This window comes from Suricata suricatta, chromosome 3 (assembly GCF_006229205.1).
Source record: "Suricata suricatta isolate VVHF042 chromosome 3, meerkat_22Aug2017_6uvM2_HiC, whole genome shotgun sequence".
NCBI lineage: Eukaryota > Metazoa > Chordata > Mammalia > Carnivora > Herpestidae > Suricata > Suricata suricatta.
Window position 1 is genome coordinate 7380204 of NC_043702.1, and position 13234 is coordinate 7393437.

Below are 13234 nucleotides of genomic sequence, written 5' to 3' on the forward strand. Positions count from 1 at the left end.
GGCTGCACCAGTTTACATTCCCACCAAGAGTGTAGGAGGGTGCCCGTCTCTCCACACCCTTGCCAGCATCTATAGTTTTTTGATTTGTTCATTTTAGCCACTCTGACTGGCGTGATTTTATTTTATTTTATTTTTTGAGAGACAGAGAAAGACAGCACGAGCAGGGGAGAGTCAGGGAGAGAGGGAGATACAGATTCCGAAGCAGGCTCCAGGCTCTGAGCTAGCTGTCAGCACAGAGCCTGATGTGGAGCGTGAACCCATGAACGATGAGATCATGACCTGAGCTAAAGCAGGACGCTCAACCAACTGAGCCACCCAGGAGCCCCTAAGATTTTATTTTCAAGTAATTTCTACACCCAGTGTGGGGCTCAAACTCACAACCCTGAGATCAAGTGTTGAATGCTCTACCAACAGCCAGCCAGGTGCCCTAAGCCCTTAGTTTAAAAAATATGCCTTTCGGGGGGTGCTTGGGTGGCTCAGTCCATTAAGCGTCTGACTTTGGCTCAGGTCAGGATCTTGTGGTTTATGAGTTTGAGCCCCGTGTCTGGCTCTGTGCTGACACCTTCAGATTCCGTGTCTCCCTCTCTCTCTGCTCCTCCCCTGCTCAAGCTCTGTCCCTGTCTCTCTCACACAAAAATAAACATTTTTAAAAATCTAAAAAGTATGTCTTTCAGGAGCACCTGGCTAGCTCAGTCGGTAGAGCATGCAACTCTTGATCTTGGGGTCATGAGTTTGAGCCCCACATTGGGTGTAGAGATTAATAAAATAAAAAAAAAATAAAACACATTTCAGAGGGTTAGAAACCCATGCACATAATACCCTGCACTGGCAGCAACAGCAACACCCCCCCGCCCCACCCCCAAGCTCAGGCAGCTCCTGGTTCCGTGGAATGCTTTTGAATTCTTGCACTTATTAGAGGAAACGTTTTCAAAGGAAAAGAAGACAGTTATTCAAATATCTCAGAGTGGCTTTTTAAGTGACTTGATTTATTCAAATCATCCTCCAAATAGCTCTTCTCAATTATAAGAGGATAAGCAAGATTATTATCACATGAATGTTTTATATATAATTATTCCTTTCATCTGGGGCGCACATGTGTATTAGAGCCATATAATATGGTATCTGAGTATTTTGTGGTGCCCAGGGAACCCTGTGTAATTATGCCATACATGACTGGTCTACCTATTTACAGAACTTGGAACTTCATTCCACTGTTTTATGTTACTAGAGATTGGTGATGGTCATTTCTTTTCTTTCATGGTATATTGTTGGCCATGTATTCTGTTTACTCATGGCCCAGCCCTTGGTCAGGATTGGGATCCAAATCCCTTCTGGCAGATTGTCTGATTGTTACTCTCTTTGGGGGCACCCAGATGGTCGGTTGGTTAAACGTCCGACTTCGGCTCAGGTCATGATCTCACAGTTCGTGAGTTCAAGCCCCACATCAGGTTCTGTGCTGACAGCTCAGAGCCTGGAGCCTGCTTCATATTCTGTGTCTCCCTCTCTCTCTGCCCCTCCCCCACCTGCACTCTATCTCTCTCTCTCTCAAAAAAAATAAATAAACATTTTTTTAAAAACCTGCTGGGTAGAAGGCTGATTTTAAAAAATATAATCATTGTTACTCTCTTTTAATTGGCTTGTATTCAGCAACGATCTGCAATACATTTGGTACAATTAGATTCAGGCTTTTCTTGAAGGATTTACATCTACTTAAAAGTAGACACTTTATTTATTTTGAGAGAGTGCAAGAGTACACGTGCATGTGAGTGGAAGAGGGGCAGGGAGAGAGGGAGCGAGAGAATCCACATCGCCAGTGCAAACCCAGTGCGGGGCTGGAACCCACGAACCGTGAGATCATGACCTGAGCCCAAACTAAGAGTCAGATGCTTATCCAACTGAGCCACCCAGGCATCCCAAAAGTAGACACCTTATATGATATTCAAGTGGTTTTATGGCTGTAGTAATCCTCAAACATTTCCAGGCTCAAATGATATCATTCTGGCACAGAATTCTGAGACCTGACTGTGGATTTGGTGGTGTTTTGAAGAAGGCACACAGTCATTTGCTGAAAAAAAACCTTGCCTCTGCCCACAGGCACCTCCTTGGCCTCCTTGGGGAGGCCAGCAGCCACTGGGAGTGCCACATCCAAAAATGTCAGTGCATTATGAGAGACTAACCATTTTTAAGTTTTTTATGTTTACTTTTGAGACAGAGCACAAGTGGGGGAGGGGCAGAGAGAGGCAAGGGGGACACAGAATCCAAAACAGGCTCCAGGCTCTGAGCTGTCAGCACAAAGCCCCACATGGGGCTGGACCTCCAGAACAGCAAGATCATGACCTAGGCTGAAGTTGGATGCTTAACCAACTAAGCCCCACAAAGACTAACCATTTAAAGGCTAAGTCACTCTTTGTGATTTCAGCAGGCCCCTGGGTAGGACAGGAAAATACCATAGAGCTCGCCTACCTAATAATGGGACTCATTTGATGCCAGTCCTTTTTTTTTTTAAATTATTTTAATCTTTATTTATTTTTGAGAGACAGAGAGAGACAAAGCATGAATGGAGGAGGAGCAGAGAGAGAGAGAGAGAGAGAGAGAGAGAGAGAAAGGGAGACACAGAATCCGAAGTAGGCCCCAGGCTCTGAGCTGGCAGCACAGGGCCTGATGCAGGGCTCGAACCCATGGACCATGAGATCATGACCTGAGCCGAAGTCAGACACCCAACCAGCTGAGCCACCCAGGCACCCAACACCAAGTTCTTTAAAATGGGTCCAGACCACACTGTCTCCAAGGAAAGGAAGGAGTATCTCCTGGAGAGGGCTGTTTACTGAGAGGCTGACGAGCAGAGAGGTCAGCAGGCCCTCAAAGCTGGCTGGGGACAACGTTGACACAGGGGTCAGAGTTGTAGAATCCACGTCACCCCCCCCACAGTGCTAGAACCCATCCAGCCTCAGTATCTCCAAGACTAGATGTCTGCCCGTCATCGCTCTCCAGCAGGCCACCGCCAGGCTCCGGTGGAAACCACAGGAGCGCTCAGACATGGTGGGGAGATTGGTGAGAAGGACCCAGAGAATGCCTGTGGAAAGTGGTAGAAGTTTTCCTAGGATACAGAATGGAGTTGCAGGTGAATTTCTAAGACAAGAGCGTATGTGCACATTTTTTTGAATTTCTTTTCTTAATAGTTTATTGCCAAGTTGGTTTCCATATAACACCCAGTGCTCTTCCTTTTGGAATTTGATATATAGGATCAAATGCTTTCTGGAAAGGTTTGTACCCCTATCCACCCTTTGCTCTGCCCAGATCTACTGATGCCAGCCCCCTCCTGGGCTGCGTGCACCAGGGGCCCAGGGCCCCGACCGCCTGCCGCTGGGAGTGCGCAGGAGGCCGCAGGCTTCCACGCCCGGACTGTGGAACCAGCTCCCTGTCATCTGTTTAGTTCGGCAAACATCCCCTGAGCCCTGGTGAGCGTCCTTGTACCAGGTCAGCTTTTTCTGGACACTAATGTCCTTCAATATGTTAATAGGCTTTCTGTAAAAAAATAAAATAAAAATTCCAGGACAGATTTGGAATGAGCTTCAGCAGGTTAAATTTTTCTCTTAGAGACTCCATGGTGTAATAAAGACCCAGTGAGACCCTGTTCTGCAGAAAGAAAACCCTTCAGCATTGCTTACCTCGGCAAACCGGACGCATCTCACCTCTGAGGCTCACCCTGGAGCAGAGAGGCGGTAGGGAGGCGCTGCCAGGCTGCAGGAGGATGGGGGCCAGTCCCCTTAGCCGGGGCACTCACAGCGACTGAGTCCACTGAGGCTGTGTTTGTTTGACTGTGAGGCGCAGGTGGCAACACTGTAAGTTCAGGGAGTTGCTGGGAGGCCAGAGGAGCAGAGAGCACTGCAGGCTGGAGGAGAGGGAAGGGGCCTCCAAGCAGTGAGTGGATGCAAGGTGGGCAGCCCAGGTGACTGGGCCGCGCTCCCCCTCCCCTCCCCACCCCCCACGGGGAATGCGGCAGGTGGTTCTCTGGGATCCTACGGAGAGAGGAACATGAAAACATCACGGTATCTTCTGAGGTTGGTCCACCTCCCTGTGTTCCCCCTCAACCTGGAAAGAAAAAAACCCAGGAAAGCAATGCCCACACCGCTGTGATCCTCCCTCCTCAAGCTGTCTTGCTGTTCGTAGAGGCCTGGTTGGCTCTGGAGATTAGAGCCTGGGGCCCCGTATTCTTCTGTCTGCTAATATGACTCCATTACAGAGGACACAAAACCCCACCTGAACCAGCCTAAAGTAGCAGGAAATTTACAGACTTGCGTAAATTGAAAAGTCCAGAGACTGGTAGAGCGTTAGGCCCAGCTCAACCCAGAGACTCAAGCAACGTCATCAGAACGTAGAGTTCCTCTGGGCACCTGGGGGCTCAGTTGGTTGAGCATCCAACTTCGGCTCAGGTCACGATCTCACGGGTTCGTGAGTTCGAGTTCCATGTGGGGCTTCCTGCTGTTGGTCAGCACAGGCCCCGCTTGGGGATCCTCTTGTCACCCTCTCTCTCCCTCCCCCACTTGCAGTCTCCCAAAAATAATAAGTAAATAAATAAATAAATAAAAATTTAAAAAGAACTTAGAGTTCCTCTGCCTCTCTCTGTGTGGCCTGCAGTCTCTACCACTAACCTAAGTTCAAGGCTCACCTCCTAGGTCCACGCTTCTTCCCTTGTCAGCAACTCAGAAAAAAAATCCCAGATTTTGGGTACCTGTCTGGCTGAGTTGGTGGAGTATGTGACTCTTTTCTTTTAAAAAAATCTTTTCAACATTTATTTATTTTTGAGAGACAGGGAGAGATAGATCATGAGCAGGGGAGAGGCAGAGAGACACACAGAATCAGATGCAGGCTCCAGGCTCTGAGCTGCCAGCACAGGGCCTGACATGGGGCTTGAACCCATGAACCGTGAGATCATGACCTGATCCAAAGTCAGAGACCCAACCTACTGAGCCACCCAGGCAGTCCTGGAGTATGTGGTCTTGATCTCAGAGTCATGAATTCAAGCCCTCTGTTGGGAGAGAGCTTACTTAAACAAACAAACAAACCCAGAGTGCCTGGGTGGCTCAGTCAGTTAAGCGCCTGACTTCAGCACAGGTCATGATCTCACAGTTTGTAAGTTCAAGCCACACATCGCTCCCTGCTGTCAGCACAGAGCATGGTTCAAATCCTCCGTACCCCTCTCTCTCTGTCCTTCCCCTGCTTATTCATTCTCTCTCTCTCTCTCTCTCTCTCTCTCTCTCTCTCTCTCTCAAAAATAAACACTTAAGGAGTGCTTCAGTGGCTGAAATGGTTGAGTGTGCGACTCTTGATTTCAGTTCCGGTCATGATCTCACAGTTGGTGGGTTTGAGCCCCTTGTCCAGCTCTGTGCGGTGACACAGACGGTGCCTGCTTGGGATTCTCCCTCTCCCTCTTTCTCTCTGCCCCTCTCCTGTGCTCTCTTCTTCTCAAAATAAATATAAATAAATAAATAAATATTTTTGAAAATCCCAAGTCTCACTCTGATTGGACCAGCTAGAGTCATGTGCCAGCCCTGAGCCAATCAATATATCCAGGGGTTCCTGGGCGCTGATTGGTCAAGACTAAGTCACATATTCTGCAATGGAATTTGAGAGTGCGGGAGTGGAAGTTCTTTAGGAGGCAAACTGGACACCATTTCAGAAGATTATTGCCAAGAGAAGGGTGATGGGATGGCTGCTGGTGACAAAAACGGCATGTGTCCCCCGGTACCTCATGGAATCTGCACCAGCAGCTCCCTCCTGCCAGAGATCTGCTGTCTGCCAAGAGACTCACAGCTGGGCCCCGGCATGGGCGCATGTGAAATGAGTTGTCTCAAGTGACCACCTGGCTCTTCTTGTTGCTGCATTTCTGCTGCCGAGGGCAGGAGCCTTGACCAAGAACTCATGAGGGCATGCACCCTCCAAGCTGGGTCCCTTGGCTATCCTCAGGACTTCACAGAATCCCGGCCAGCAGCAGGCTGCTAGGCCTTCCCAGTAAATACGCACACGCATGTATCCTAGGATTGGGGTGAGGGGTTGACAAGCAGCCGCACTGGGACCAGGATTTCCATCCCCGTGAAGCAGCTTTCACCAGGCAGGGCCTGAGGTGGGCAGGGCTGACCTGTATCCAGGGCACAGGAGACCACAGAGAAGCATGGCAGAAAAGGCTGGGCACTGGGGATCTAGGACGTCTTCAGACCCCTGGGCCAGCATTGGCAGCTGAGGACAGGTGAGACCAGATCCTGGCACTCAGGCCTGGCAACCTGACAGGCAGCTCAGAGCACCAGGGGGTGGGGGTGCCGCTGGGAGTCTCGGACCTCCATGCTCCGATTCCAAGGAGCAGAGGATCCTGGGACTGGGACTTAGGTCAGCCGTCACTGTGAATAGTGACCAGACATAACCAAGAGCCGGACCTGTCCTCGGAGGGTACTGAATACACTTGGAATTTGAAGCAAAAGGGAGCTCAGGAGGCCAGAACCCAAGGTAGACCTGCGACACAGGAGGAACTTGACCCTGACCTCAGCTGGAGCTCTGGAAAGGCCTGGGCTCTGCCCTGGATCCCTGGTCCATCAGCTACCTAGAGGGAAGGCTTGCGAAGTGACCACTGACCCTCATGTCTGACTGGGGCTCCAGAATCAGAGAGGGAGGAAGGTCTTTTTGTGGGGCGGCAGTGGCTGAGGCTGGTTCCCTGTGGCTAGGGCCACTGAAGGGCTGGCTCTTTCCTGGACTGAGCAGAATCCAGCTGAGCCCCCTGCAGTTCCTCTATGTCCACCAGAGGGAGCCCGTCCCTTGCAAATCTTCCACTTTGGGCCTGTGGACAGCCTTGCCCTTGGAGGGATTTGGGGAGGAAGATGGATACGTGTAGGAACAGGGAACAGGTTGTCTGGGAACAGGTCCCCAGGGGGTGATAAATAGTGTGCTGGCCTTCAGAGGGACTAGAGGAAAGTGGGCTCTGCCAAAGGCAGTAAGGGCTATTCCAGGCCGAACTTTTGGTGGGGTGAAGCTATGTGGTGAGGCTATGTGGCCAGGACAGAGGGCACAGGGAAGCTAGGTACAGACATGGGTCATTAAGAAAGGCGCCCTGGGCCCGGCTTATGGCTCACAGTCCTGTTCCCATTGCACAGAGGAGGACATGGAGGCCCAGCAAGGTCCAGTTACTTGCTCCGTATTAACACGGCGGTCATATCTGTGTCTGGAGGGGGCTAAGCCTCTCACCTCCTTTCTAGAGGTTTTGAGGACAGTAGTTCCTCCCAAGCCTGAGGGAGCCTGGGAGCCCGACACTAGCCCCATGCATGGCCTGCTATGCGGTCTTTTGTTCCGCGGGCTAGAGACCTGCCCTGGGCCCTGCACCTTGGGAACATCTGCACCGCTGCATGGCCCTGGCCTGGCGCTGGCCAATCTGCCTCAGGAAGCCGGCAGCCCAGCCTGTGCGAGACACATCGGGTGGGCGCACAGGGTCGGAAAGTCCTTCCTACCAAAGCCTTGACCTGACCCTGACCCTGGCAGCAGTTTCGGTGCAGTTCACTGGGCCTCAGGCAGTGGGGCTTGAGCAGCCCAGTGAGGACACGCAGCACTGTCTTCACTCCACAGGCTCCAACGTTCGTGAAGGGCACCCCCTCCCCCATCAGAATGGGTGCCCAGTAGAAACCACAGATGAGGGTGAGGGAGACAAAGGTGGGGAATGCTGTCCCACAACCCAAAGGTGTTCTGTGGTGTCCAGAGAGCATTCGGCACACACACGAATGAATGAATGAATGAATGAATGAATGAATGAATGAATGAATGAATGGAATGGATAGAATACTGTGCGCAGGGGACCGTGGTAAACAAGACACGGGGGACAGCCAGAAAACACACTAACCGGTAAAACATGCAGGCTCACATGTGAGACCCGCTTCGTGGCTGAGGGACAGAACTGGCAAGGGCCTTCTTCAAGTCAGGGGCAGGGAAGGCCTGCCTGGGGAGAGGACACCGGCACCAGACCTAACGGGGATGAGTCAGGAGAAGTCTGGGAATCAGGCAGCCCTGGGGCAGGACTGGCCAGCGCAAAGGTCCTGAGGGAGCGCCAAGCTTGCCTTGGACGCGAGGAGGTTCACCTGCTGGTGAGCGAGGGAGGCAGGGCCTGGGATGAAGGGAGAGGTGGCCTTGGGCTTTCGCTTACTGGAAGAGACAGCACCCAGCTCTGTGCTGCCTGGTGGGACTTACACCCTCTGTCTCTTGCTAGGCCCCTGGCCTGGCCTGGCTGGTTCACACCTCCGCCTCGGTTACTCTGGCGCAGCCCAGGCCTCTCTTCTGCCCTCCGGACCCGTGCCACCCAACAGCCTCTGAAACAGCAAGGTTTCTGGGCAGCTCTAGACCGTCATCTCCAGCCCCTTCCGGGTGGGAAATGGCTCCTCCCCGCGCTGGAGGGCTCCGCCCACCGCCTGGGGCGAGGGCATCCTGGTCTCCAACACCCAATGGATCCTGGAGTCTTGACACTACTCCAGGCTGTATCTTAAACGCACCTGTTTCTCTTCCACCCAGGACTCCCCTTAATCCAGGGCCCCTCCCTGTGCGTGCAGGTGTCACTTCAGTACTTTCCAGGGAGCTTTCCTACTAAAACCATGCCACGCCTTCCCCAAATCCTACCTCAGTTCCCGGGCCACGGACTGCCCGGGCACCCTGAGCCCCCTCCTGCATCTGGGCCTGGCTACGCACCGCTCCTGCCCCCCCCCCCCACTGTCCCGCACCTCCTTTCTCATCCTCCTGGCCCTCCAGTGTCAGCTTCAGTGCTGCCTCCCCAGGGAGGCCCTCCCCGCTGTCAGCCCCCTTGTCCTGGTGCTCAGCGTCCCCTGGTCCAAGACTCTCCTGAAGGAGTTGTGGATGGATACCTCAGTAACACCCCAGTCCCCCAACCCATCACTGCCCATAGGGGTTTTGAAGACTCCTTAATGCGGGGGGGGGGGGGGGCCTGAAATGGAGGGAGGGCAGAGGGATACAGGTGGGTGATGGGGGTGACCATCAGGAAGGGCTGGGACCCCAGGGGTTCTCTTTGGATAAAGCAGGGGGTGAGTGAGCTCAAATGTGCGGCAAGAATCCCACATACTGGGCTTGGGGAGGCAGGAGTGGGGAGGGAGGGGGCATGGTTTCTGTCCCCACCTCACCCTCTGCCCACTCCTGCCTGTGACACAGACTCAGGACTGAGATGTATCCTCCTAAAGAGGGATCTCTGCCCCCCTCCCCATGGCCATTGTGGACCTGCTTTCCCTCGCAGCCCACGTATCTCCCCCCTCAACCCCTCACCCCCGAAGAGAAAGGCGACTGCACTCAGGAGGGACAAGAGGCCCAGGATCCCTCAGCAGCCGGTCGTGTCCGTGCATTCACACGCTCAGTGAACAGGCCACCCACCCCTCACAGTGGGTCCTGCAGCCTATTTGCCAGCAGGGTTTCAGTCCTCACGGACTGCCTACAGGATGGGTACCCGCCTGGATCCAGGGACACACGCCACGGATGCTTGCCGGGGGGGGGGGGGGGGGGGGGGGGGGGGGGGGGGGGGGGGGGGGGGGGGGGGGGGGGGGGGGGGGGGGCGCTTCTGCTCATGAAGCTCATCTTCGGCCTCAAGCGGCTTAGTTGGCTCGGGGACAGCTCCCTCTCCGAGGGCTTGAGTTTGTCACCCTTGCCTCAGTTTACTTTCCTGACTGCTCACAACTTGTCTGAAACTCTTTAGTGCCCACCTATCCCCTTCGCCCGTGTTCAAAGGGCAGCCTGACCCGCCAACCTAACCAAGGTCCTACTTACTTCTCCAGGCCTGAGAATTAGGGCAAGGCTGCCTTAATGCCCTGAAGTTTAAAGGGACCAGAGGTGGCATATGGCACATACCACCACCAGAGGGAGCCACCGCGGTCAAACCAACTAGGTGAGGCCCCAGGAGGGAAGGCCAAAGTTACCAGTTCTCCCACCCGTTGGCTTGGCTGGGGCCTTGGCTCTGGGCTCACACTTGGCAGGTGCAGACCCCAACCCTAGGGCACGGCATGTAGCCTTTTTCTCTGGAGTGCCAGGGGCTGCAGACCTCACCTTCCGGGGCACCCACCTAGGTGGTCCTGGGAAGACCCCTGATAAAGTTGGAGACCTACCCGGGTTAGGCAGCTCCCCCTTCAACCCAGAACTTGGTGGCCTGCTTCGGCTCCATGGCCCCCCACCATGCCGCCCAAAGGGCACACCCGAGCCTCCTTGCAAACAGGGGTCTTCAGCCCACTATCCCCAGGGAGTCGCTGGGCCTGAGCCTAAGCTTCTGCCCTCCTCGGGTCTAAAGAAAATCGAAACAGACAAAACAGGCTTGAGACAGCTTTGTTAGAACAACTCAGCAAAATAAAATTCCGGTTTATTGTTGGACAACATTGTTTCACACATACATCAAACAGGCCAAAAAAAATAAACAGCAACTTCATAGACAAAAAAGGAAAAAAAAGAAACCTTTTATCTTTGGCCTTTTTAACCATCTCATACAAACCAACTACTTATAGTACAGCTAAGTACATACACAAAAAAAGTTACTGGAATGCTCGGAATAAGATTGTTTTTTTGTTGTTGTTTTTGCTTTTTTTACAAGGTTTTTTTTCTCCTTTGAGATTATAATGAACATGGTCACACCACAAGTAAAGTCAGAAGTAGGACAGAACGCTCCGAAGGCTGGTGTGGTCATCCGAGATCATTAAAAATGGCTGACCCCTAACAATATGTACAAAAATATAAAATGTAAATAAAAAATACAAACAAATTTTCCTTTTTAAAGTACTTTTAAGAAAAAAAGCAGGGCCTTGGAAGTTTTGGTTCTTTTTTCCTCCCCTGTTGCAAATTCACGTTGTGGTTTTGGTTGGGTGACGGAGAGCGTGTGTCATCTGCGGGTGGCGCTGCCCGCGGGAGGGCGGGCAGGCGGGACTCTCTACTCGAAGGTGACCACGTTTAGATTCTGAGACGGGAAGTGGAGGGTGAATAGGTCACGGTGGCCTTTTTTTGTTTTGTTAAGTTTAACTTTTCCTTTTTTTGCTGTCTAGTCATCCTCGTCGGTCTTTTGCTTCTTGGTGTCGACGTCGTCGTCCTGGGCAGAGAAAGACAGTCAAGGCCTCTGCGGCCCGCCAGGCCCTCCTGCAGCTCGGCTGAGCCAAGCGAGGGCCCAGGCACTGGCCATCCAGAGGCTTCCAGAGCTCTGGGAAGGCCTAGGTTCCTTCCCAGTCCTGCTCCAGATAAGGGAGCCTTTCAGGACCAGCGCAGGGGCCTCCACCAGCCCCTCCGGCAGGAAGGCCGCCGCCCCCAAGCCCCACCCGAGCGGGAACCCACCTCATCATCTTCAGCTGCCCGTTTGCCCGTAGCTGCCTCGGCCTCCTCATCTTCATCTCCATCCTCTTCCTCGCCTGCAGAACCAAACCCCAGGGTAAACGCACTGCCTTCCTCCCCACCCCCAGCAACAGCCACGCAGCCACAGCTTCTGCCACTGCCACCAACGGCCGGCCGGGGAGACACACCCCTGATCTCTGCAGCAGGACACGCCAGGCAGCCAGAGCACCGCCCACCAGAACACAGGGCTTCAGAAGAAAAAAGGCCCAAGTGGCGGCACCCCAAGTGGACAGATGAGCCGATCAGTGCGGGGAAGGCTCCAGAGCGAGGTGGGTGTGTGGGGCACAGCTGCGCCTCACTGGCCTGCAACAAGCAAGTCCTGACTCCATGGCACAAACCCGGCTACAGGGGGTCCCCCGGCCTCCAAACCCAGAAACCCCCAACTCTGGTGGTCCTTTTCCCAGATGAAGCAAGGGAAAGGTACCCCAATAGCGGAGACCAACAAGGCTACTCACCGTCGCCTTCCTCTTCCTCCTCTTCCTCCTCTCCCCCTTCTTCCTCTTCTTCATCTACCTCATTGTCAGCCTCCTGCTCCCCATTTTCCTCATTCTCCTCGACAGAAAACATAACCATGTTAATGAGAGCAGACCATCAGTGCTGCCCCACCCCTCCCCCCAGACCCCACGATGGGGTCTACAGCCCCGGACCAGCCAAGAGAACTCCTCAATCCATCCAGCAGGGACCAAGCAGGAACTGCCCTCCTCCCCCATCCAGGACTTAAGCCCAAACCGGAGTGAGAACTCCTTGGCCAGGAGCAGCTAGGGGTCACGGCGGAGGTGGACACTCACAGCGTTCCCATTAGCAGGGGCGTCTCTTCCATTCTCCGCCTCCTCCACAACTTCCTTCTTCTCCTTTAAGTCCTTCAAAAGGTAAGAGGGAACCAGTAAGCCTTTTGAAAAACCCAGGGCTGGCTGGCAAAGAGGCCCAGGACTCAAGGCATGCATGCGGTGCTGATATGGGTGTCCTAACAGCCCCGTCTTACACTTGGGAACACTGAAAGGAAGGGCACAGTATACCCTGTGTGGTCTGTGGTCAGAGCTTCCTCCGATTTCTCAACCCTTAAGAAACACACCAAAAAGAGCCCCCTCCAGTTGCTCCCACTGTCCCTAACGCTTCTTAGGAAAAAAACCATGTGGCACCGCAGCCTTAAACTCGTCTGGCCGGGCAGACGGGCCCGGGAACACTGCACTCTCACACCCATCACAGATTGGTTTCCAACCAGAGGGAGCTCCGCCCCCCGCAAATCCTCCTTGGAAGACAGCAGGTATGCGCCATAAATAAATAAGGCAACACAGGGAGGGCCTGGGCGCTGCGGGAGAACTCCCGTGGGCGGGTTAGCCTGGGAAGGGAATGGGAGGCAGCAAACAGGCAGAACTGGGGAGGCCACCTCGAGCTTAAGCTCCAAGACCGCGGGAGCCCAAGAAACTGCAAGTCTTAACCCACCAACCCCCTATATGTGACAACTGTCCCAGGAGGTCACAGGCCGTTGCCGGAAAAAGTACCCCAGATTAGGGGACTCGACCCTCGTTCAGAAGCGCGACCCGGAGCTCCCCATGTCCCTCCCCGCTTCTTGCCGTTAGAGCAGCAGCTCTGTGTTTGACCGCACCTCGAGGGGTGGACACGGTCCAAAGGGCAACGCCGTCGGGGGCGCCCGAAGCCCCGTAACTTTTTCCGCCTGACACTGCCGATCCGGCTGCCAACACAAACAGGCGTCGGGTCGGGCGCCGTGTGTGTAGCTCGGCCTCCGTCCAGTGAGCGGCCCCGGGGCACCTGTCGGCCCCAATACCCGGGGCCGACTGGCCGCGAACCCCGGCGCCGCCCGCTCCCGCCCCCTGGCGGCCGA

At 54.0% G+C, this 13234-nt stretch overlaps 1 protein-coding gene across 2 annotated transcripts in view; it reads right to left on the reverse strand.

Moving 5' to 3' along the window:
- Positions 1-10343: 10343 nt before the first annotated feature.
- Positions 10344-13234, reverse strand: part of PTMA (prothymosin alpha) — a 4960-nt gene continuing 2069 nt past the window's right edge. The window contains exons 2-5 of one of the 2 annotated variants that reach the window (XM_029933598.1): positions 12180-12251; positions 11847-11943; positions 11335-11408; positions 10344-11095 (exon numbers count right to left, since the gene is read on the reverse strand). In XM_029933598.1, the coding sequence (XP_029789458.1) occupies positions 11048-11095; positions 11335-11408; positions 11847-11943; positions 12180-12251 (291 nt within the window). In that variant the 3' untranslated portion in view covers positions 10344-11047. The remainder of the gene's footprint in view (positions 11096-11334; positions 11409-11846; positions 11944-12179; positions 12252-13234) is intronic. The other variant, XM_029933599.1, reaches the window with a different exon arrangement.